This window comes from Myotis nattereri (genome assembly GCF_964212035.1).
Source record: "Myotis nattereri genome assembly, chromosome: 2".
NCBI classification, from domain to species: domain Eukaryota; kingdom Metazoa; phylum Chordata; class Mammalia; order Chiroptera; family Vespertilionidae; genus Myotis; species Myotis nattereri.
Genome location: NC_138076.1, coordinates 111,599,963 through 111,626,913, shown reverse-complemented (window position 1 = coordinate 111,626,913; position 26,951 = coordinate 111,599,963). Strand labels below are relative to the sequence as shown.

The window sequence follows — 26,951 nt, the reverse complement described above, 5'->3', positions numbered from 1 at the left end:
TAGTAGAAGAAAACTCAAAGTTAAAGTCAATTTTTTAAAATTAAAAAAAATATTTTTATTGATTTCAAGAGAGGGAGAGAGAGATAAATATATATAAACATCAATGAGAGAGAGACTCATTGATTGGCTGCCTCCTGCATGCCCCCTACTGGGCATTGAACCCACCAGGACATGTGCCCTAACTGGGAAGCTAACCCTGGATTTCTTGGTACTTGAGATGACACTTAATCCATCACAGCCAGGCTGAGACAATCTTTATTATGAATTTTTAGTGATAAACAAATATATCAGTACTTTAAAAATTTAAAAAAAATTGTGGAAGGTACCTAAAAATGCTGTGTTTGAGGACCTTATAAATGTGGTATTATAGCTCAAACACTATTGTAGTTTTCGACTTTCTTATGAAAGAGTTTGTTCCCATTTGCAGAATTTCAGTGTGTTAAAAAATTTAAAAAGCTAATGTAATAATATTATATCTGTATTTGGTTGCAGTGGCTTTTAAAAGTAAGCTTTGTCATGTTGAGAATCATTTCAGTTTGTTTGTTTAGATCACATATTTCTACATAAAGTTAAAAAACAGTACCTTATACTTTTTGGAGATGTTCATTAACTAGTTAGTTAGTTATAGTGAACATAATATATTGAAGGGAATGGATTCTCTCACAACTTAATGCAATTTACATAACATTTTTAGTCATGACTAAAAATATTAAATGGTTTTCAAAGTGCTAATCTACTTTTCATTTGAACTGGTAGAGTTTAGCTACCATGTAAAGGGAGTATTTGGTTAAAAAGCAAACCATAGAAATCATACTGACTTCATTTTAAAATTATTAAGCTTTTACAGTTTCAAATGTCCTTAAGTAATTGATAGTTGTCTCATATGTTTTATATACTTTTGTTTTTAGAATGAAAAAATTCTATTAGTGTAGGTAACACTGTGTTACAGAGTAGTTAGCTGAGAATCCCATTCTCAGAGAAGGAAAATGATTTTGATGATGTCATCTATATACATTGCCTAAGTGTTGTTACATTTTTAATGTTTATTGAACTAAGATAGGACAGCTCTAAGTATAGATTGTTTTGCGTAGATGGGTTTAGCCCAGCACCTGCTGGTAACCAAGGTCCTCCTCCAATGATGGGTATGAATATGAACAACAGAGGAACTATACCTGGCCCACCAATGGGTCCTGGTCCTGCCATGGGACCAGAAGGAGCTGCAAATATGGGAACTCCAATGATGCCAGATAATGGAGCAGTGGTAATGTATCAGAAACATTATTTTGATTATATTCAATAATATATACTTATGCTCCAAAGGTAACTTCACACTTAAGATAATTTAGCATTTGTTTTGGCAGTAAATATTAATATGCAATGAAGAAAAAGCAATCTTGTGAAGTTATATGTTGATTATGAGGCAATTTTTAAGTATCTTGAGAGAGTTTTGATTACCACCCATGGCATGCTTTGTACTTAGGTATGTAGCAAACACATATGTTACATTTGCTTTTACAGTGCTTTCAATTTGTATCCACCTCTTACCAGCATTCAAGTACTTTATGATTGTGTTTTTTTCCTGTGTGGACTCCTTACCTTTGGTGGGGGACAAAACTCCAATACGTGTGAAAACAGTTTTTTGTAAACATAAGTTTAAAATTTTAAACTTACATTGTAGAATTACTAATTACATGTGTTACTAAGTTAAAAGTAGACAGTTTTATGTCTTGGTTTGAGAGTGTGAAGATATCTTTGTGTGCATTATTATAAAAATGTTTTTCAGTAGTAATTCTTACATTTGAATATCAGTAGCAAGACTTAATATCTGTTTCATTTCCCTCAAAGTCTATCACTGTTTAAATGAGGCTTTATATTAAACATTTTCTCATTTATTTTTTGCTCATGGTTGTTCTAAGTACCATTTAGAAATGGAAAATTGGTTGACCGTATATTTTGAAAAGGAAATTTAGTTTTAAAACCACTACAAAAATCTTAAGTCGCCATTGCTGCTAAGAAAGAAAAAGCACTGCAAATTAAACTCAGACATGCCATCAGCTGTAACTCCTTCCTGGTCTCAGAGGTGTTAAAAGTGGATGTGTGTCTTAGAATTGGTGGATGCAGTATTTTACCATTTTAAAATTTATTTACTTTAAATGCTATCTTTTATGAATTTGGAGAAATTAGACATACTAGCAGTGTTTTTTAAAATGAGTGTAAAGGGAGATAAAGAGGCAGTGCTGTCATATCTTCTATGAATGGATGGCGTTTAATGTAATTAGTGTATTTGTTAACTTCAGTGGAAGGCTTTATTTTAGAGTAAAATGTTTGAAAGCTAGTAAAAACTTGCAACACCTTGTTTAAATTTTTGTGTAGCAACATAATCATTAGTAGTAATTTTGAAGCGCTATAAGTGGCCAATTTTTCCACCCCTTCCTCTGAAATTGTATACTTTATTTAAATATTGTCTTTGGTCTTTTTCACACTGGAGTTTTGAGTCTGTTCAACTTTTGAAATTAATATATGTGGTTATTACTGTGAAATTTTTCTAACTATAATGATTCAAATGTCCAATAAATTGTTGATTTTAAAAAACTTTTTTCTCAATAGTAGTCTTTGCAAAAAACATCTCAAAAGATTTCATAACTTTTTACTTTCTGAATATGATGCTACTCCTCAGTTTTATCTCTGCTGTTTTTTTTTAAAAAGTATTTTTTATGCACCATAGTTACATGCAATATAAACTTTTTTTTAAAAAAATGTACCAGAATAGTACTGTAATATTGATAAGAGGTTTTTAGGATGGCATTTGCTCCATTAAAATCAGTTTGTTCTTCATGAAATTGGGGCATTATATAGCAGTATGTAACTCTTCAGATGTTTTGTTTTTTTAAACATAGTAACTAATTAAATTGCTCCTTTCTTCCTTCTATGTGTGATCCTGATTCTGCTGGACTTTCTGCTGAACTTCATGACACCACTACTTGGGATTTTGCCAATTTTTCTTGTCACTTATATTTGGCGTGTTCCAAATGGACTTCATATTTATTGTGTTGTATTCTAGCACAATGATAGATTTCCCCAAGGACCACCATCACAGATGGGATCACCTATGGGTAGTAGAACAGGTTCTGAAACCTCTCAAGCACCCATGAGTGGTGTAGGTCCTGTTAGTGGTGGTCCTGGTGGTTTTGGTAGAGGAAGCCAAGCAGGCAACTTTGAAGGCCCTAATAAGCGTCGTAGATATTAAACATTCTTTCATTCCTATTTAGAGAAAAAAAAAAATTCAGTGGTATGCCTTTACACTTAACCTGTAACCTTGGAAGAATGGTTTTATTGTTAATGTATGCAGATGTTGAAGTATTTCTTTGTAAAACGAGGTTTTTGTATTTTTCTTTATTCATGAGCTTTGTAGATTAGAATGGTAATGCTGATGCTCATCATTGTGAATGTTAAAATGTGTTTGTGACTTTAGCTAAATATAAATATCCCATAGTACTGTTGAAATCTATGTAGTTACTTCAATAAAGAAATCATTTTGGATAATTTACAAATGTTATTACTGGTATTCTCTTACAGTTTTGCTAAACTTGGCTGTAACAGTAATACTTTGGTTGCTTTAACTAATCCCAGCCATTTAAAAATGAAATGGATTTCCTGCTTTTTAGTTTGTGCAAGTAGCACTGAAGATAGCAGCTAGTGAAAGGTAATGTTAATAAGGGGTCTGGCCTGGGAGTTTACATTTGTGTAAACCATTCATGTTCTGTGAAACTAGAGTTGCTGTCAGATTTCATATAGAATCTGAATATTCAGATATTCCAAGAGGAATCTTAAGGATACCTTTGTCCTGTGCTGATTTTTTCAAATAAATCTTTTCAATCTTGGAAAAAAACCTGTTTGAAGGCAAATCTCTTTTGCTTATGATATAATGTTTGTGTATTTTTCATTTTTTATCTTTCCTCCCATTTGATGTCATTATCTAGATCTTACCCTTTAAATTTTCTTTAAAATTAAACAATACTGTTAGATTGTATACTAAATGAGGATTTACTGTGTGATTTATAAGAAATAAGACATTTCTTGAGAAGGTTAGTTTCTAAAAGTATTAAAGATGGTTGACTCTGCAGTGTTGTAAATATTTTCCTAGAGTTGGTAAATCTCCATTAAAATTTGTCTGACGGGCTAGGTGTGTTTGTCTCCAAGGAATACAAGTTTAATTTTAAAAAACAGAATTAACTTGAGAATGGCTAGAGTCATTGGAATCATAATACATCTCTCTATTATTGGATATGTAATTTGAATTTTGATTTTCAATACTAGGGGAAAACATTTTATGACATTATAATTTTTATTCCAAAAGAAAGCCTTTGCTGTGTTTAAAATTTTGTGTTTTCGCCATGCTTGTTTTAAAATTGCATGTAAGGAACATATCTTTAAATTAAACTGCAAATCTGACACATTAGCCATTGATCACAGCATATTTTTTACTCATAACTTTTCAGTGTTACTATATCATGCTTTAGCATTTCTTTTGGAAGAATAATGCACTAGTATAAAATGAACAGCATGTAAATACCTTTTATTTTTGCATAGTTTCTGTTTTTGCTGGAGGGCATACTTTGGAAAGAAATAAATTTGGTTAATTTAAAATCTTGCATAAACACAGTTGGGTATGAAGTGTAACTGAGATAACTTCTTTTGTGCCAGTTAAAATGTTCTTATGTACTATTTTTTAGATACAACAGTGTGGGTGGAATTGTTTTCTAAAATTTGCACCAATACAGGCTTTTGTTTTTGGCAGTCATGGAGATTGTAAAATAATAAAGATTATTCTCATTGCTGTTTTCCATGAATATATATTAGCAGGGAGTGGGATTTGTTTTAATTTGTATATTAATTGCAGTGTGAGGAGTTTAAACATTAGCTATAATTTTAAAGTAATATATATTGCACCTCATACCTTTCCCAACATGTTATATATATATATATATATATATATATATATATATATATATATATATATAAAATTCTTAAGTAATTTTTAGCTTTGTATTTTGTTTCAAAGCAGAATTGATATTGGGGAAAACTTTATCCTTTGATGTTAATACCAAGCTATCTTTGGCCAAGGCTGTGGAATTCTATAAGATTCATTCAAGAACATTTGAAAGCCAGTGCACAAAGACGTGCAAATCTGCTGAACATTCTAGTGTCCGGCTCAGCTCTGGCTCCAAGAAAAGAGTTCTGCACAGCTTTTTCCCTGCATCAAGAAAATCCTTGTTCCAGTATTTAACCAAGTTTACCCTGGGAACAGTCAGCTTCTGGGAGACAGTCAAGTGGAGCATCTGTGAACTCCTAGCTATTCAGTTTTTAGTGTTCCCGTAGAGTTAACCTATGGATGGATCAGTCAATATTTTTCTTGTGAATTAGTATACCAGTGAATATATTTCAATGGTATTTGCTTAAAAGTGGTAGATATAAAAATAAATGTAAGTTTGTTCATATATGCTACCATAATTATTTCCGTAAAATGGTAATATGAAACAATTTTAGTATTATAATATCACAGTATTATGTTTTGTGCCATGATTTGAAACACTGGGTTTAAAGCCTGCAGGATTTAGATTTTATATACTGTTAATGTGTAATTAATATGCACAAAATAAAGGAACACTCATTTTTCTAATTGCTTTATTTCAGCAATGTATTTTCTCAGGATTTCCCTGTTTTTGTTTATTTTGAAAATAAATGCATTAATTTTCTTGAGAGATACAGTTTTTATTTGAAGGACTCTGTTTACTTATATTTCATAAAGCTTAATTGATTATTCTTCCTTGAGTTTTTGGATTTTTCTATTTAAATAAGTGCTGAGTGTTCAGTGGAACAGATTAAATATTTGTTTTTTTAAACTCTACAATATCAGTAATATTAGGGAAGAAATTATTGTTTAGTTGGAATTGTGATTTAATAGAAATTATCAATAAGGACAGTAGCTGAAATCTTGTTTCTCAAATACTAATTGAAACACCTTCATGTTTTAATCAGAAGCATACTTGAATATTTCAGTAACTTGGTGTTTATGTTTAAAGTCTATAATTGCTAAATGTTACTGTGAATAATCAGTAGTTAACTAATTGAAAATGAGGGTTAGGTTGATAATTACAACTTAGATTCTGAATGAGAAAAAGAACATAAATGTGTGATTGAAAGGAAATATTTTATGAAATAATGTGATCAAATGTACGCTTAAACCTTTAAAACAGTACTTTTATACATAACAAGAACAGTATTTTCTTTGCACTATCTTTTATTGCTAAATTTAAAAAATAATTTTAATGTGCTCATTTTACATATTGTTTTTCCAGTTGTGTAAAATGAAGTATGCATACAGTTTCCCAATTGAATGTGGTCATACAATTTATGGAATGTCACTCTGGGGAAATAGTAAAGAATTCCATGATTTTTATAATATCTGATCTTTAAAATATGCATTTTATGTATTATATACTTTACTAGCCCTTTTTTTGTCAAAAGCACTGTCTTCTAAATGTGGGGAAAATACTTAATTTTTTATTTGTTTCTTTGATTACTTATAACAGTATTAATTGTTGACATTTGAATCTTAAAAGAGTAAATATTTAAAGGCCCAATCAGAGTGCTATGTTATTTTGGGAATATTTTTTGACCACCTGTCTTTCTCTATAAAAGCATGTTTAGATTATAAATATCTAGGGCTTCCTTTTGGTTGAAACTTCTTATTCAATTATATATATGTATTTTTTAAATATATTTTTATTTCAGAGAGGAAGGGAGAGAGAGAGAGATATAAAAGCATCAATGATTAGAGAGAGTCATTGATCCACTGTTTCTTGCATGCCCCACACTGGGGATTGAGCCTGCAACCTTGGCCTATGCCCTGACTGGGAATTGAACCGTGATGTTCTGGTTCATAGGTCCACGCTCAGCCCCTGTGCCAAGCTGGCCGGGCATTATTCGATTATATTTTTATTCACCTGGTAGAATTAGCAGTCTCTACTTTCTTTGTTTATGATATTTAATTTTCCTTGTCAATAAGACAAGCCTATATATTCTAGGTGGAGGATACTTCATTCCTTAAAGTAATTTAGCTGAAGATCATAATTCCCATTTAAAAAATTTTTTTTTCGAGTATATTGTTTTATTGCTCAAATTACTATATACCAGCACCTCTTTCCTCTGCAACAGATACTATATTTTGTTGACTATGTTCATTTAAAAATCTTAAGTTAACATTACTGTTTAATTTGTCTCTGAGTTAAAGCATTGAATTTTAGAAGAGATGGTATTCTGCTTATGCATGTAAATAAAATCTCAGTTCTTTTTCATAAAATACAGTCACCTAAATTTCATGTAAGGCACTTCTCTCTCAAAATTAAGACTCAAAATAGTAGGCTTAGGTAAAAAAAAGAAGTGTAATTAGTTTGAATATATGACGTTTTTCTATTCAATTTTCCTTATTTTTAAAAAAATATAGTTAAATGTTTTTGTATTAAGTACAAAGGTCAATAGTAATGTAAGTGGACCATATACTTCTTAAATGCTCTGTATAAGTAAGTGTGTCATCTGTAGTGTTGAAGATTTTGAATTGATATTTATACTAAAATTAGTTTCTAGCTCTGAAGTTGTCAGTATAGATTCAAACTTCACATTTTTATTATACATCTCAATTTAAGGTAGAAAATATATGTATTTAAGGTAATATCAGACTCTTAAATGAATAGCCACAGTGGTTTACTATGTTTTATGTTATATCTATGACTGGATCTCTAAGACATAGTCTTCCTTGTTTTATCTTTTATGTAAATTGTCACTCAGATGGACTTTTGTAAATCTGAGATTTTTTTTTTTTTAAATATATTTTATTGCCGAAACCGGTTTGGCTCGGTGGATAGAGCGTCGGCCTGCGGACAGAAAGGTCCCAGGTTCGATTCCGGTCAAGGGCATGTACTTGGGTTGCGGGCATGTCCCCGGTGGGAGATGTGCAGGAGGCAGCTGATCGATGTTTCTCTCTCATCGATGTTTCTGACTCTCTATCTCTCTCCCTTCCTCTCTGTAAAAAATCAATAAAATATATTTTTAAAAAAAAAAATATATATATATATATATTTTATTGATTTTTTACAGAGAGGAAGGGAGAGAGATAGAGAGTCAGAAACATCGATGAGAGAAACATCGATCAGCTGCCTCCTGCACACTCCCCACTGGGGATGTGCCCGCAACCCAGGTACATGCCCTTGACCGGAATCGAACCCGGGACCTTTCAGTCCGCAGGCCGACGCTCTATCCACTGAGCCAAACCGGCTTCGGCAAATCTGAGATTTTTAAGTATGTTTTTGGGTTTTAAAAGAACTGTGTAAACAGTCCTTATCACGATGAGTAACATTTTCTGTGCCTAATTAGGTTTATTTTTTAAAAATTATCCATATTATCATATGTGAAAATAGAGAACATTTTATTTCATTGTATATTTTGCCAGAATAATTTCCACCCAGGGCATATGCAGATTATTAGATAATGTCAATTGGTATATGTGAGACATTGGTTAGATTTACATATCTTTTTAAAAAAATATATATTTCTTTATTGATTTCAGAGAGGAAGGGAGAAGGAGAGAGAGAGATAGAAACATCAATTATGAGAGAGAATCATTGATCGGCTGCCTCCTGCACGCCCTCACTGGGGATCAAGCCCACAACCCAGGCTTGTGCCCTTGGCCAGAATTGAACCTGGGACCCTTCAATCTGCAGGCTGACGCTCTATCCACTGAGCCAAGCCGGCCAGGGCTACATATCTTTTTTTTTTTTTTTTTTTTTTTAAATATCTTTTTTAATGTAATGAGAAAAAGTACATCTCACACGAAGTGATTCTTTTAATAGTTTCTAACCTTTTTAGTTTTGGAGGCAGTAGTGACTTCCTGAGTGATTATAATGTTAATGCTTTAATTTGGTTAGAATATTTACATGTTCTTGGACTTGGTTAGAATATTTTAAACATTAGGATCACTGTGGAGCCAACAGTTGAGCAAATTGAACATAATAGTTGGAGTAATTGTGTACAAAGTGATACTTTCTCAGCCATGTAGAGTTTTTTGGGGAGCCATGCCACTCAGAACGCCACTTCATGCATTTATGGATTGTACTAGCATTTACCAAGGGGTCCTATTGTGTGAATGGATCCTTTTCTAGAGCTGATATAAAAGCAGTGGGAGAACAAAATCCCTGTTCTCTAACTTGTTTGTTCTCTCAGAATTCTCTGGAGGGCTCATTACAAAATAGACTTCTGGGCTCTACCCAGGAGTTTCTCATTCAGCAGGTCCCAAAGGGGGCTAAATAAATGTACATTTTTAACAAGTTCCCAGGTGATACTGATATTAGGTTTAGGGACATTACTTTGAGAACCTCTGTTCTGGTGTTACTCAAAATAGGCAATGTTTTTGTTGGTTGATTTTTGTTGTTTCATAATGACTATCCTGATATATTGTCTGTCATGGACAAAATGGAGCCGCATGCTAATCTGAGAAGTTCAGGGAATGCTTGCATAACGGCCTTGCAAACTCAGAGACCTAAAGAAAGCATGTCAAACTCAAAGGCTAACACGGACCAAATAAGGTTTAAGTTTATGTAGGCTGAAAAATAAGCAAAAGCTTCAATTTTCATAGAAACCTAGGTTTATTTCGATAGAGACATGTTGAATACAAAGGACTTAAATAAATGAGTAATCATTAAAATAATAGAACATTTTAATAAAAACTAATATTTTTTCTTATACACTAACTTATTGGACACTGAACAACTGCACAAAATAATAAGCGTAATACAAATAAACCTATTTTTCTTGTTCTTCGAAAGCGAAATATTTCCTGTTGCAAAGACCAAACAAGTCAGTCCAAGACTAATGACGTGGCAATTGGCTGCTAAAAGATTCACTGCTGGTATTAGTGGAGAGAAATGGTGTGCCTGCACATAAGGCGCGTAAGGGAAATGAATGCAAACAATTACAGTAATCAGTCATTAGTGAACGTTGTAGTTTGTTATTAATAATTAATGTATAACAGAATATTGTAAAAATTAAGTTACAAAATTTTTATTAAAACGTTTCTTACATACCGTTATATTGGTTGGGCCCCAAAAATTCTCATGGGTTGCATGCGGCCTGTGGGCCGTGAGTTTGACATGCTTGACCTAAGGTAACCACAAAAGATGGTCTGAATTTAAAACTTTTAAACTAAAAGCAGTTTATGGCAGGTTGTCATGTCCTAGGCAAAATCTTCCCAGACAAAGGTCTATCTTTACCTTAACAAAACCTGTCTATTGTTTTGCATCCAGGATAACATTCCTTTGGAATGTCAAGGTAACTCCCCCTTTTTCAGACTCCTCAGGATACAACCAGTTCACCAGGCCAGAGACCATAAATCCTCTCATTGTTATTAATTGTTGACTATTAACTATTCTGTACCTATCTGTGTAAAAGATGTGTCTATCATTTTACCTTTCATCCAATCCCCTGCTTTTTTTCTCCCACCTCCCCAATCTATCATCAGTGTATTTCATGTATTGCACTTGCATCTTCTCTTTATTGTCATGTATAAAATAAGGTGCAAAACTGCCATTCTCTGGAGCATTACCCTAATCTGTTGAGATTTAGCTTCCTGGCAATTGTCGACAGTGTCTCAAATAACTCGAAAAAATTCTCTAGGTTTGAATGTTCTTCCTTTGACATTGTCTAGGATTCCTGGCAAATCATAGACAGCCCCCCCACCACCCCAACTCTTCCAGCTACTGCCACCTAACAAGTATTGCACAAACTCCATGACTTTTGACTAGGTAGTATCATTGCCTTTGTGGAAATAGGATTTTCTTGTGTTCACAAGCTTAGATAATTCAAGTCAAGAGGTAATAAAAAAGTGCATTTTGAAAATTTTATAAAGGGTTTATAACTTACCATCCTGGAAAATATGATACCACTTTGATAGATTAAATGATGGCCTGACCCATTTTATCTTTGTTAATCACTTTAGAAAGGAATGCCTTCTGAGGAGTTCAATAAATGGGGATTAAGTGTGTTTTATGGTAAAAAGTTACAGGCTGCTTGTCAGACCTTATAAGGATTGTATTACATACAGATGTGAGTCAATGTCTTTTAAATTATGCAATATATTAAAGTACTTAGATGCTATATTGAAAGTAGTTTCTTCCAAATTTTTTTTATATTATAGTTTTTAAGAAAGTCATCTGGTTTACAGCCTGCTAAATTATCTCAGTAGGTATTTTCTAGAACATTGTGGTAGATGTTTCTAAGAATATCTCTACATAAGAAGCAAGTATAGATACTTATTTCTAACTAGAGGCCTGGTGCACAAGATTTGTGCACTGGATGGGGGGAGGAGTCCCTCAGCTCGTCCTGCGCCATCTCATAGTCTGGGACCCCTCAGGGGATGTCTGCCTGCCGGCTTAGGCATGACCGTGCCTAAGCCGGCAGGCAGACATCCCTCTCACAGTCCGGGGCTCTTGTAGTCCAGGACCCCTTGCTCCTTACCATCCACCTGCAGCGGAGGTGGGAGAGGCTCCTGCCACTGCTGCTGTGCTCACCAGCTGTGAGCCCGGCTTCTGGCTGAGCGTTGCTCCCCCTGTGGGGGCTAACTGACCAACAGGGAGCAGCTCCTGCATTGAGCGTCTGCCCCCTTGTGGTCAGTGCGCATCATAGCGACTGGTCATTCTGCCGTTCAGTCGATTTTCATATTAGCCTTTTATTATATAGGATTTTAATCCAGATGTCATCTGTGTGCCTATCCTGCTTCCCAAAGCCTACCATAGCTTAGTGTGCTTTCAATTTCCCAGAAAGTTCACTTGTCCAAGCTTTTTGTATTTTTTTGTGTGAGGTAGAAATGTGTTTGGCTTCGGGAGGGTATATCTGTGATCAAGGAAGGCATTTTATCAATCCTTTTATCTTTTAACTTTGCACCAACTCACCTCTCCCTCATTTTTGAAATTAAGGAATCAATATTCCTTGCTGCTTCTAGCCCAGGACTTTGAGTTGGCTTTACCCTAAGGGGCTTCTTAACCTATTTTCCAACTGAGCAATTCTCATGAAGGCTAATCAGAGTAAAGAAGTTTTATCTACTAAAAAAATTTATGAGCTAGGTTCTTGGTAGATTTATTTTTCTGTTCAATTATTCCAATCAAGAAATTATTTTAACACATTGTTTGCGGGTAGTTTCTATTGCGCGCTAACAGGTGGCGCGGGCCATTTTTGCTAATTTTTTGCGCAAATGGCAACATTCAGTAAAATTACGATAACTTTAGTTTTACATATTTCTTTTCAATGAAACTTTTTGTGATTTACTATAAAATGTATACTGAATTACTTTTCTTAAATTTTAAACAGACAAATACTGGAATTGTGTGAAGGGATGACTCTACGCAGTTGAATAGATTACCGTTATACCTGGAAGTACATACATAATTCACCATTGTATATGTTAGAGACCCACATTTTGTCCTTTGGAATTCGTATATCTGCATGTTAGCATCCCTTTAGAGCAATAAAAAAGTATAAAAATAAACGTATTTATACGTTACCTGCATTCTACCACTAGTCTATAAAAAACGTATTAATACGTGTCCCGCGCTCTACTACCAGTCAACGTAAAACGTATAAATACGCTTCCCGCATACAATGTGTTAACTCCTATTACTACAATGAGTTTGTTATATCTCTACAGAAGTTAGTGCTTAACTTTATTTTTAGGCACATGAATGCAGAAAAATATGATGAGTTTTGAGTTTCTCATTTAGACTGGTTTCCTTATACTCTTTGCTTTTCCTCCTCCCATACATTTTTATGTGATAATAGCCCGACTTTTATCCTACTGAACATTAAAATTTTAAATTTATATGTGAACTATTGCCACTATTTATGCATGATGATTAGGAAAATTTAAAAAGACCTTTTTTTTGTTTCTTATCTGTATATATACCTGGAGCCATTAATTCTTTTAAGATATTAGTAAGAGGAAGATCAGAACTTTTTGGAAAATTATATACCCCAAATTTGGGGATGGGTGAGAAGTATAATATAAAAAATACGTATTCAGATGCTTCTGCCTTGAAATAAATATAATGTGCTTTTATTTTAGGAAGATTAAGTTTAATCTACATCCTAGTATTTTTGCTACAAGTGTTAGAGGTAAGGTAAAATTAAAGTATAGTGTGTCATATTATGATCTTTCAGACCTATGAAGTATTCCATAGGTTGATTAAAAATACAGATCTCAATCTGGATTTTTTCCCCAATTGATCAATATGGAAGAAAGCTATTTGTCACAATCAGTTTCTAATCATGCTTTTTTTTTTTTTTAAATCATCACTGGAGGATATTTTTTCCCATTGATTTTTAGAGAATGGAAGGGAGAAGGAAGGAGAGAGAGAGAGAGAGAGGGAATGAAAAGAGGAGAGGAAAGGAGAGAAAAGAGAGAGAGGAGAGGGAAACATGAATGTGCAAGTGACACTAGCGGCGGCGAAGGAACCCAAAACCCTGGTATTTGCCCTTGACTGAGAATCCAACTGGAGACCCTTATGTGTGTGGGCTAATGCTCTAACCACTGAACTGCTGGTCAAGGCTAGTCATTCTTTTTAATAGTTCATATAAGAATCATGTATATATATAAAAAAAGAATCATGTATATCAAATACAGGGGTGGGCAAAAGTAGTTTTAGCAACATTTGAAGTGCTCAATACTGGTTTTCTACAATTGCTATATAGACAATTTCTTGCAGTCTGAACACTTGGGATATAGCTATGCATAAAGTAGACCAACCCTCAGCTCCCTGTGGCACATGTGTTCTAGATCTACAGGGACAAAGAGCGACAAACAGTTGAAATAACTTAATGTCAAAAGGGTAGAGAAAAGGACCAGCTATTTTAGATAAGGGGACTAGAAATTGCCTTTCTCAGGAGATAAATGGGCAGCATTCTCTGTTTACTTTAGTCTGCTGGCAAAACAAAGCTGTGGTGATATAAGTGGATGCAGTAAGTGCACTGTGGGAGCATTGTTATCCCGTGTGGTGGCCATGTATGGCTATTGAATCTTAGGAATAGGACCAGTGCAACTGTAACTAACTTAAATTCAGCTATCAAATGTAAGCATACTTGGAACGATGTGGGTGTGTGCATCTAAAGTTAATGAACTCTACAAGCATCGAAGAAATTTTATCACTTGAATTAGAGGTGTAAAATATACACAGTTGCAAATGTTTTGGTATGAAGAAATGAATGTGAAATATCTTTTCATTTTAACATGGTTACATATTGAAGCAATACTTTGACTATATTGGTTAAATAAAATATGTATATTTAATAGAATATATATACTAATTTTATATGTTGCTTTTTACCCCCTTTAACTTAGCTTCTAAGAAATTTAAAATTTCTTTTTTTTGGTCTATCTTCTATTAAAAAATAATATCTTGAAACAATTATTAAAAATGTATATAGAGAGAACCCAGTTACATTTTTCTCACCATTATAAAAATAACTTTATTTTCTTTAATTCATTGGAATATGCTAAGAATTTATCAGATTACAAAGAGGTACAAGACATCTTATTTAACTTGTTTCTAAGGCAATGTGTAATTATCGCCAATGTCTTTCTGGTGAAAAAAACTGTATTAAGTGTAACTTTACTGTCATGTACTAAATGTCTGGTCTTGGGATATTTACTAAATCCCTCAAACCTTGATTTCCTCATCAGTAAAATTCAGGGTTGAAGAAGGATAAAAGGAGACAAAGCAAAAGAAAAGAAAGTAAAGAAAACATCTATATCCAATTACGTTAATTTGCTTCTTATAATTATATTAAATATTGTAATGACACTGTCACTTCTGTTTCCTTCCTTTTTAGTTGTTTGCAATAATGTCTTATAACTTTCATTCTTAATTTAGCAAACTGACCAATGAAAACAGCTTTTGGTAATAGTTATTCTTAGGACATTTTGTTCTTTGTGTTGCTTAGCGATTATCAACCTTTTTCATTTCATGGCACACATAAACTAATTACTAAAATTCTGCAGCACACCAAAAAATATATACTTTGCCAGTCTGACAAAAAATAGGTATAATTTTGATTCATCCACACAAGATGGCTATTGTTGTGTTTGCTGTTGCCATTTTTTTTATTTGACAATCTAAGGAAAAAGAGGTGAGTGCCCCTGACTAAATAGTAAGGCATTACACGTTTTGAAAATTCTTGTGGCACACCAGTTGAAAATCATTGATCTAGCTTAAAAGAGCAAATAGATTCTCAACCTTCCTAATACTGCGACCTAATACAGTTCCTCATGTTGTGGTGACCCCCAACCATAAAATTATTTTTGTTGCTACTTCATAACTGTAATTTTGCTACTGTTATGAATCGTAATGTAAATATCTGGTATGCTGTATGTGTTTTCCGATGGTCGCAACCCACAGGTTGAGAACCGCTGAAATAGAAAATGCGAATAGAAAATAAAGATAACTGTAAACATTTGATTGCTGCCATATAGCCACTATGGGGAGCCTAAACTCCACAGGACCAAGGTGACTATTTTGAACAAAGGTTAATCCTTCATATAAGAAGTTATTGATTGATCATTAGATTTGTGCTAATTATTTTTTTGCTACACGGAGGATGGATCTGTCCCAATCCATTCGTGTAATCTTACCCAAATCTGCTAGAGTTGTGTTGTAGGTTGGCCATAAATATACCTTCTTTAAAAATTACATATTAATGCATTCAAGTCTAAGGTAATATTCTTAGCAAATCTTAGAATAGTTAATAGGTAAAATTTCTTATGTTTGCACTTTTCTTTGGGTTAGTGCTGGTTTAAAATAACAATTTTTTATCTTTTCTTTACAAGATTGTAATCCCAGAATCTCATTACGTGGTCTGTAGTGATATAATTCATTTATTTTTAATCTATATCTATATATTTTTTATTTCAGAGAGGACTGCAGAGGGGGAGAGAGAGAAACATCAGTGATGAGAGAGAATCATTGATCAGCTTGCCTCCTGCACGCCCCACCCTGGGGATTGAGCTCACAATCTGGGCATGTGCCCTAACTGGGAATTGAACTGTGACTCCTGGTTCATAAGTTGATGCTCAGTCATTGAGCCATGTTGGCCGGGCTGTTTTTATCATTTTAAATAAATAATTTGAGGTTAAACTTTAAAGATTGTTAAGTACATACCATTAGGTGTCAGGATGAGACCAATTTACTTGGTGATTGTGCAGAAGTGCAAGAGAGTTATTGGAACATCCAGTTCTCAGGAGATAAATTGCTCATATTAAGCTTACATTTTCTTTCACTTTTATTACTTTTCCTTTGTATTTATATCTACTTAGTACTGTGTTCATAAAATATTTAAGCAAATATGGTAAGTCCTGAAACATTTTTGTCATCAAGATTCTCTTAAAACCTTTGTTTAAAGTTTCCATATTTATTTATTTGTTTACTTCATTCCAGGATGTCGGCTCTAAGAGAGTAGGGATCTTATTTATCATTGAATGATTTATCCTCATTTTCTAGCAAGTCTTTATTAAACGTTTGTTCAGTGAATGAATGACACCAACTGTAGGACAGATGATGTTTACTAGTGAGAAGACAAAAATAAACAAAATGTGTTCCCTGCACTCTTGGGATTTGGAGTTTATTGGGTATCTGTAGAGCTGTAAGCAAACTGACCATTTTGTTGTAATGAAGGGAGTTGCAAATGCTCTGAAAACATAGACACAAATATACACCTATGTTGGGAAGACTTCACTTAGATAACTTTTGAGCATATCTTAAAGGTGAGTATGTACTTGCCAGTTACTGACTTAAAAATTTTTTTTTTTTTTTTTTTTTTTTTAGGGAGAGGGTAGGGAGGGTGTGGTTAAGGGCTAATAAGAACGTGTTGGGGAGAAGACAAAAAGTTTAGATAAACTGTGATTGATCTAAGTTAAGGAGTTTTGCTCTTTATCTTTTAGGTAACTAGGAGTCAGGTCAGTTATTTTAAATACAAGAGTAACTGGAGGAAATGGAAAGCAGAGGGACCAGATAGAACATTGATCCACTGCCCCACCCCCAATGTGATATTTGAAAGAATCTTTAGTGTCAGGTTTGCTCAAATTCCAGACAGGAGTAATTCAGTAGTAAAATGAATTTAACATTCTTGTTGGTGTGTAGATGGGGGAGAGGGAAATGTAGTGGTCTGGGAGTTTCTGGTTTGAATGGTGGAGTGATGGTGATACCACTAACAGACATGAAAGGTAAGTGTATTCAAGATTGTGGCTGGGGTGTGGGTGACTGCCTGAGGGTGAGGAAAATGGATGTTGGAATCTGTTGGATTTTATATATTTTGGTTTGGAATACCTATGGTTGTTGGGATTTTAAAAACTACACAACCTGTTTACCTCGTAAAAGCGTTCTCTCAGGGCACTACCATGTATTGCTGAAGGTGACTGGTGCCCTGACTGGTCCTGCTTTTACTTCTGCTCTTGCAGTTTATTCTCTGAGTAGTATCTGCTGCTTCCTTTAGAAATGTCAATTAGATCATCATTCCTGTCCTTCAGATGCAGCCACTTTCTGTCTGTATCAAAATCCAACTACATTGTAGGGCACAGGGCTTTATTTGATCTGCTCTCAGTGGAACTTTCCAGCCTCATACACCTTTCATTCCTTGCTTCCTAAATACTCAGGTGGTTCCTCTGTCTCCCCAGGTATTTTGGTAGGTTTCCAAAGAAAGAGCTCCCTAGTAGAAGGACACATCATCTCTTCTCATTCTTGTCACTTTGTCAGTAGGTGATATTTACTTTTTGTGCCCGCATTTTATTAATCTTTTATTAATGTTCTCAGTATCATAGCACAATGTTTGGCATGCAGTATTTGTTGACCCAGTCTGAGGGAAAATCCAGGAGAAAAATACAGAGTAATGGCACAGATTTATAATTTTCACTACCAGTTGGAAGTGTGTGGATAAGAATTGCAGATGGCTTATTTAGTCAATAGTTATCGAGCATTTTTATCTCAACTCTTTAGAATTGCTCCCCATCTTTGAGCTTGTACTCTGGTGGGTGGCAGTAGAAATTACGGGAAGCAATAACGAATTCTCAGGCAACTGGATGTTTGTGACAAAGCAAGAAGAGTCAGCAGAGAATATGAGTCCAGTTTTTAGTAAAATTGGGATGTGTACTCCTACATAAGTATAAATAGAGATATGTCTAAAAAGAAAGTACCAAGAGAAGTGGAGAGAGTGAATATGTAAAGGGAGTAATTTGGGATGATGGATGGAAGTCCAGATCTCTTTATCTGTGGCTGGAGAGGGGATAGGTAGAAGACAAGTTCTTATCAATTGGAACAATAATCTCAGGGTTTGTTTAAATTTTTAAACTTTAAAATCACAGTATATCTTTTGTGTATTGGCTATACCCGTGGTTGGCAAACTGCGGCTCGCGAGCCATATGTGGCTCTTTGGCCCCTTGAGTGTGGCTCTTCCTAAGCCTTAGGAGTACCCTAATTAAGTTAATAACAATGTACCTACCTATATAGTTCAAGTTTAAAAAGTTTGGCTCTCAAAAGAAATTTCAATCATTGTACTGTTGATATTTGGCTCTGTTGACTAATGAGTTAGTTTGCCGACCACTGGGCTATACTGATATAATGCTTGGTGTTGGTGGAACACCAAGCAAGGAGCAGAACAGAGGAACTGTAGTAAGTTTAAATGCTTGCCTGAAATGTCCAAATTTTACTCAGTTCTCTTTAGGAAAGTAATTTTTTTCTAATTGAGTGTAAAATGAAGACTGCTGGTTTTAAAAGTTTACATATTTATTTTCCTCTTTTATCTTACATGGCTGTACATTGAAGAGACAATTAGAAGCAGCAAAAGTGTGGGGTAGGTTAGCAGTTAAGAGCAACTCATCAGGAAATGTTCAAAACTGTCTCTTATTAAAATGCAACAATTTCTCATTGATGTGGCTATCCATATATACTTCTGTGTGATCATCATATGCACTTCTACAGACATTGAAGGTCTATTGATGGTAACCCACCTAGTAATTGAACTTTAAAATGACAAAGTGGTTAAGGTATCAAAGAAATAATTCAGTAGACCTTGTATGTTGTTATAAAGGGTACACCTAATCCTCTCAGAGGCTTTGATAAATAAGTTGAGTATTGCACCAAAAAACACTGAAAAATCATTTTGCACAAATATTGGGAGGATGAAAAGCATGTAATGCTTAGTTTGAAGAAACATTTCTCTGTTTTTTTTGTGTGTGTGTTAATAGTTCCAATTTGAGAGTGGATAATTCTGATATTCTAATGGGTTCTTAAATGTGACTATTCCCTTCCACCTTTCCTGTTTTTTCTTGCTGCTTTTATTATGGTCTTTAAGTTTAAATTTTTCACTGTTCAATCGGATGGATTGTAGAGATTTTTAAAATTACCTATAAAATAAGCATAGTTAGTTTCTCAGGATTGCCTTTAAAATGATTTGAAATTTTTCTAAGAGGACAGGTTAAATTAAGATTTTCTTAGTGATAGGGTAGACATTACTGAAGTTCCTGTGTTTTAGTTTTTCTTTTATTATGTACTAGAGGCCTGGTGCATGAAATCATGCACCAGTGGGGTCCCTCAGCCTGGCCTGTGGGATTGGGCCAGAATCGGCTCTCTGACATCCCCCAAGGGGTCCCAGATTGTGAGAGGGCACAGGCCAGGCTGAGGGACCTCAACGGTGCATGGTCGGTGCCAGGGAGAGACTCGGGAGGTTGGTCAGCTGGGGAGGGACCATGGGAGGGCTCCAGGGCGTGTCCGGCCCACCTCGCTCAGTCCCAATCTGCCGGAGCCCAGCAGCAAGCTAACCTACCAGTCGGAGCATCTGCCCCCTGGTGGTCAGTGCACACAATGGCAACTGGTTGAACAGTTGACTCTCTGCCCTCTGGTGGTCAGTGCACATCATAGTGAGCAGTTTAGCGGCCTTAGCATATCATTAACATATTACGCTTTTGACTGAACAGACCACTGGACACTTAGCATATTAGGCTTTTATTATATACGATATTTAGTATGTTTGCATAAGTATCCTGAGCTATATATGTTATAGTGAATGCAAATGAATATGAGCAGGTCAGGAAGAATGGGAGTGCCACCACGTTTTGGCTGATAACTTGTTACAGTGGTATCTAACTTCTTTTGGGGGACAAATGAAATCAAGTCAAGTTTGCCAAAGTTCTAATATAACTTGTTTCTATATAGCTAATATATAGTACATGAAATATAAATATATTTTAATACATTTATTTACTCAAGTCACGCTGAAATTTCTATCTTTATACTCAATAGGGTGGAAAGAGGATTGTTTTTTCTTTTTTAACTAGAGGCCTGGTGCACAAAATTTGTGCACTGAGGCGGGGGCGTCCCCCTCAGCTGGCCTGTGCCCTATCACATTCCAGGGGCCCTCGGGGGTTGTCCAACTGACGACTTAGGCCCGCTCCCTGTCTCCACCACTGCCGCTGTGCTTGCCAGCCATGAGTCCGGCTTCTGGCTGAGCAGCGGTCCCCCTGTGGGAGTGCACTGACCGCTAAGGGGAAGCTCCTGTGTTGAGTGTCTGCCCCCTGGTGGTCAGTGCATGTCATAACTGGTCATTCTGCCGTCGGGCCGAAATCAGCTCTCTGACATCCCCCGATGGGTCCCAGATTGTGAGAGGGCACAGACCAGGCTGAGGGACCCCACCGGTGCACAGTCGGGGCCAGGGAGGGATGTGGGAGGTTGGCCAGCCTGGGAGGGACCGCGGTAGGGCTCCAGGGCATGTCCGGCCTATTTTGCTCAGTCTCTATCATCGGACCCCAGCAGCAAGCTAACCTACTGGGCAGAGTATCTGCCCCCTGGTGGTCAGTGCACATCATAGTGAGCAATTGAGTAGCCTTATATCATTAGCATATTATGCTTTGATTGGTTGAATGGCCAACTAGACGACCTGACACTTAGCATATTAGGCTTTTATTACATAGGCTATTCCCCCAATGGATACTTTTCTATTGATTTTTTTAGGGAGAGTAGAAGGATTGGATTATAAGACCATTAATTAGATGGTTGAACCCATTTGTGTAAGTTTGTCATAAAAATTTTTTTTTTAATCTTTATTCAGATTATTACAGTTGTAATAATAAACACCTTATGGGGTGTTTTTTTCTCCCCCATAGCTCCCCTCCATCCGGTCCCCACCCCACCCCATGCCCTTTCCCCCACTGTCCTCATCCATAGGTGTACGATTTTTGTCCAGTCTCTTCCCGCATCCCCCACACTCCCTTCCCCCCAAGAATTGTCAGTCCACTCCCTTTTTATGCCCCTGATACTATTATATTCTCCAGTTTATTCAGTTCATCAGATTTTTTATTCACTTGATTTTTAGATTCACTTGTTGATAGATATGTATTTGTTGTCACTTTGTTGTTCATAATTTTTTTTCTTTATCTTCTTCTTTCTCTTCTTAAAGAATACCCTTCAGCATTTCATATAATACTGGTTTGCTGGTGATGAACTCCTTTAGCTTTTTCTTGTCTGTGAAGCTCTTTATCTAACCTTCAATTCAAATTATAGCTTTGCTGGGTAGAGTAATCTTGGTTGTAGGTTCTTGCTATTCATCACTTAGAATATTTCTTGCCACTCCCTTCTGGCTTTGATAGTTTCTGTTGAGAAATCCGCTGACAGTCATATGGGTACTCTGAAGTTACCTTAGACCTTGAAGGTAACTAACTGTTTTTCTCTTGCTGCTTTTAAGATTCTCTCTTTGTCTTTTGCTCTTGGCATTTTAATTATGATGTGTCTTGGTGTGGTCCTCTTTGGATTCCTTTTGTTTGGGTTTCTCTGCGCTTCCTGGACTTGTAAGTCTATTTCTTTCACCAGGTAGGGGAAGTTTTCTGTCATTATTTCTTCAAATAGGTTTTCAATATCTTGCTCTCTCTCTTCTTCTGGTTCCCCCATAATTTGGATGTTGGTTTGCTTGAGTTGTCCCAGAGACTCCTTACACTATCTTCATATTTTTGGATTCTTTTTTCTTTTTTCTTTTCTGGTTGGGTGTTTTTTACTTCTTCGTATTTCAAATCTTTGCCTTGATTCTTGGGATCCTGTAGTGTGCTGTTGGATCTCTGTATATTATTCTTTATTTCAGTCAGTGTATGCTTAATTTCTAATTGGTCCTTTTTCATATCCTTGAGGGTGTCACTAAATTTCTCGGAGGTTTCTAGAAGATTCTTGAGTAACCTTATAACCGTGGTTTTGAACTTTATATCCAGTAGTTTGCTTTCCTCCTTTTCTTTTGTTTGTGACATGTTTTTTGTCTCCGCATTTTGGTTGCTTTCCTGTGTTGATAGAGTGGCTTTGTGTGCTAAGTGTCCTATAGGGCCCAGTGGCTCAGCCTCCCTAATTACCTGAGGTAGACACTCTTGGTGCACCCCTTTGTGGGCTATGTGCACAGTCTTGTTGTAGTTAAGCCTTGATTGCTATTGGTATCACCGGGAGAAATTGACCACCAGGCCAATTGGCTGTGAGGACCAGCTGTGTCTACAAAGGAAGAACTGCTGTACTGGAGACACCCTTATGGGGCAGGACTTGCTTCAGTGGGGCTTTGGTGTTCACTGAGTCTGCCCCTTGAGTGTGTCACTTATGGATGTGAAGAGTTTTAATCTTTTATGGTCTCACTCTGACCCCTGGGTACACTGCCTCTTGGGTCTTCAAGGAGGTGCAAAGTCAGCCACTGCCTGAGGCCACCCAGAAGGAGCTACAGAGAGATCTGCAGATTCCTCCTCTTTGTTTGGGGTTTAAAGGTGCCCAGATGAGGCCCAGCTGTGTAGCAATGTAGGCTGCTGTCAAGCCTCATGCCTTCTTTTGGAAGATCTGGGGTTTTTTTGACCCAGCTGCAGTTTGTTAGGTTTTAAGCAGTGAGAGCACAGGCCATTCATATGCAAAAGCTGCTGAGCACACCTTTGGTGGGGTTGTAAATAGGGTTGGGCGGGGTCTCTGGGAATCACCAGCAAGGAGCAAACAGTAGTGGCTGCCAGTCAGCCTTGCACGGGAGAGGTTCCTGTGTTTCTGCGTTCTGCCCCTTGTGCGGGAACAATGATCACTGCAAATACCTCTGAGATGAAGCTGCCCTCGTGTTCCTGCCTGATGCCAGACAGTCCAGTTTCTCCCTGTACATGTCTGGGTCCCCAGAGTTCAGAGCAATCGGGAGCTTGTATTTCCCTCCGGATTGTAAAAGAACAGTGCACCCAGTTGCCAGCCCGATTCGCGCGTGCCCCGTACCTCCGCACTTCCACACCTCCGTACCTCCTACCAGTCTCAAATGCGCTTTTCTCTTTCCTTCTTGTTGTAGATCTTCCACTCAGCCAGCCTTCCCATGGTTCTGGATGATACCCATTATGTCGTTTAATTGTAGTTTTGATGTGGTTGTGTGTAGCAGCAAGTACAGGTGTGTACCTATGCCGCCATCTTGGTTCCTCCTGTCATAAAATTTTTTACCCAGCATCAGTACCTCTACCACTTCCTTAATTTTCCTTGCTCTTCATCATCCTGTCTTTATTTAGCTCCTCTCTGCATCACACACTTCCCTCTGGAGGCCTGCCTTTCTCTGCTCTAATCTGAGCTGTTGCTGTGTAGAATAATAGCAGCAAAAACAAATCCCTTAGGATTCCATTGCCCTTATAGACTCCATGTCCTCTTGTCTGGATTATCTTTAAAGACTTGGATTCATTTTGACAGTTAACTATAATTCTTTCCTGTTTATCCTTTAATAGTTATTTTGCATAGTACATAAGTATGCACACATACAGTAGCAAGGGTACCAGTACTACAATGAGTTCTGCTTTAAAAACTTTTATTACATTGTTAAAAGTAACTAAGGTGTTAAAGTGTTAATGCACATGGTTTCCTGCTGTCATGACACTTGGCTATATACTAACACTGTATTTGGTCAAAAACAGTTTAAAAACAAAATGTAAAGGGCACATGATTTAATTGTAAAGGATTATAGCATTGTCATATTTGGAAATAGTGTAGGTTAGTGTACACCAGAAGTCGTCATCAGTTAGTTATAAATGACTAGTTCTATAGTACGTATGGGTGACCTGGAATATGAGCTCCAATTCAGTAAGTATTTTCTTCATTTACAACTAAGGCAGCCAATATGAGTTGGGTACAAGTTGCTTTTCTTCTTGAGCAATTCCACACTCAGAGATAGAGGTTAGAATACAACACAGCAGTTACAGTCGAATGCAGCAAAAGCCCAAAGGGAAAACCAAAGGATACACCTTTTAATAATTTATCTTGCATCACATTTGCATGGATTGAGAAGCAAACAGAAAGGAAGGGAAAATTCAAGAAAGTACAGGGAACACAGCAGAAATCTTGGATTCCTGTTACAAAGAATGCACGTTGTGTGGTTGCCTTATTAGAGCAGCATGCAATTGGCTATCTAGTACCCATGACCCATTTGAAAAAAATCATTGGCTCTGTGTACAGATCAGTAGCAGTGCCTGGTAACCTTGGTGACTTGACAAATGAAACCTGTTGTCCAAAATCGAGTGTTATAAGGAGTTCAGAGAAAAGTGGGTATAAGATAAACCAATTGGGGAGAATTTGCATAGCATGTGTAAAAATGTTCTTGGGTGGGGAGAGTTAGAAGGCTCTTTAGAACAATAGGGGTGAGTACCTTAATGTGCAAATCAACTTTAAGGTGTATCTTTTTTTGTAAAATGTTTTTATTGATTTCTAGAGAGGAAGGGAAAGAGATGAGGTAGAAACACCGATGAGAGAGAAACATCATCAGTTGGTTGCCTCCTGCATATCCCCTACTGGGAATCAACCCCACAACTTGGGCATGTGCCAGTAACTTCTATATTCATGGGTTGATGTTCAACCTCTGAGCCACAATGGCTGGTAGAGTTATAACTTGTTTTGGAGCCATCATGAATGATGGCTGGATGCTGATAAATGTGCATGAAGCTGTATTTTCCTGAAATGAGACTGGAAAAAGGGTTCAGATCTTTTTCCATGATGAGCTACCAGGAATTTTTTTTGAAGGAGAGAAATACATTTGCGGGAAGGATGCATTTATAATAAGCCAGAACATAGAATGGGAAGCAGTTGATATGTGGTGATAGGATTGGAGAGGAAAAGTAGAAATCAAAATATGTTGATCATGAAAGTGTTAGGACATGGTGGTTATTTGGATGTGGGAGGGTTATGTGGAGGGAATAAGGCAGGGATGATTGGTGTTAAGGAAATGGCCGGTACTTTTGGTTCCACTACCTTTTAGGAATAATTAGGGCAGCAAGATCAGGATGAAAGGCATTAATCAGGCCCTTGAGCACAGAAAGTGGTGCTTAGGAAAAGGTCTTGGCTCAAGAATCAAGGAAGCAATAATGGATAAGTGAAAGTATGACACATAAGTAGTTCACCAATGCAAAATTTATATAGGTTAGGGGGCTGAGATGTCCCCTAAACATCTAAAGACAAGGCTGTTTATGTAGATCTTGAAGGACTGGTTAATGGACTCAGTCTCATACTGGAATACAACTAAGCCTTTAATGCTATGTAGAGCACTGCGGTCACGTTCATTGGTTACGGAAGCAAGCATTTTAAACAGTGGCATTTATTGGAGGTTATTTTATTCATATTTGGTCAAAGAGAGCATGAGGAAATGTGGATAACAGAGATGGACTTACCGCTATTCTTATTTCTTAAACTTAAAATTACCTAAATAGGTCCTATTTTACAGCCATCATTCAAATCCTTGAGATATAGAAATAATCTTTATCACAGCATTGGACATTAACTAGACTTCAAATACTTTCGATGCATAAAATAAATATAGTTTTGAATTCTTTGAATAATATGTATCTGGTACACAAACATAGAAATACAAAATGGTACGTAATGAAAGTAAATTTCTCCATGTGTTCAACAGTTACCCACACAGCTTCTCTATCCTGGGCCAACCTTTGTAATTTCTTAAAAGTTTTTAAGATGCTGCCTATTCTAACCATGGACAATGAAAACTTAACTTTGTTTGTTGCATTTCCCAACCAAATGTATAAAGTAAATAAGGTCAGATATTGATTAAAAACAGGTTGTTTCAGGTAATAGTAAAAATTAGGTATAGAAATTATATGATTTTAGTAAATAAACAATATCTCAGAAAGTTACGTTTGGTATACACACACAAGGCTGGCTGGCCAGGGCCTTCCTTCATTCCACGCTGCCCCCTGGTGGTCAGCACACATCATAGCAAGTGATCGAACTCCTGAGGGACGCTTTGCACATTAGCCTTTTATATATTAGTATATGGCTACATATAAATTGTGTGTGTGTGTATGTATGTATGTGTATATCTACATATATATAAAAGGCTAAGTGTCTGTCCCAACTGGTAGCTATGATGCGCACTGACCACCAGTGGGCAGACGCTCAATGCAGGAGCTGCCATGATGCACACTGGCCATTTAAAAATAAATGGCACCACAAACCTGGCACCAACAAACCAACACTCGGCTTCCCCCAAGTGGGACACATGCCCCACCACCACCCCGGAGTGACACCCTACCAAATCAAAGCCAATGCTGCCGAGATCCCATGGCACAAAATGCGGCTCACAGCCCACCCAGCGGTCGCTATGGGTGCCGGGTAATGACGTCACGTAGCAACACCCGGCTTCCTCTCCCTAGCGACTAGCCTCCTTGGAGTTTCTTCTGCCCAGGAATATGACTTGCTTTATAGCCAGGTGCAAACATTTCACAGTTTAACCAAATGTTTCAAACATTTGAAGCGTTTTCACGTGCCTCATCTCTTTTGATCCTCACAGAAGTCCTGGAGTAGGTAGGTAGTAGACTCAGTAGAATCCTATTTTAT

The 26,951-nt window shown here is 36.4% G+C and overlaps 1 protein-coding gene across 7 annotated transcripts in view; it reads left to right on the top strand.

Moving 5' to 3' along the window:
* PSPC1 (paraspeckle component 1) overlaps positions 1-26,951 on the top strand; it is a 133,508-nt gene that overhangs the window by 79,936 nt on the left and 26,621 nt on the right. The window contains exons 7-8 of one of the 7 annotated variants that reach the window (XR_013995552.1): positions 1,092-1,261; positions 3,062-4,457. The exons of 5 other annotated variants lie outside the window; for them this stretch is intronic. Coding sequence is in view for 1 of the 2 variants with exons in the window: in XM_081083590.1 (XP_080939716.1) it covers positions 1,092-1,261; positions 3,062-3,247 (356 nt within the window). In the remaining variant the exon portion in view is untranslated. Of the gene's footprint in view, positions 1-1,091; positions 1,262-3,061; positions 4,841-26,951 lie in introns of those variants that run through there. One more of the 7 variants, XM_081083590.1, reaches the window with a different exon arrangement.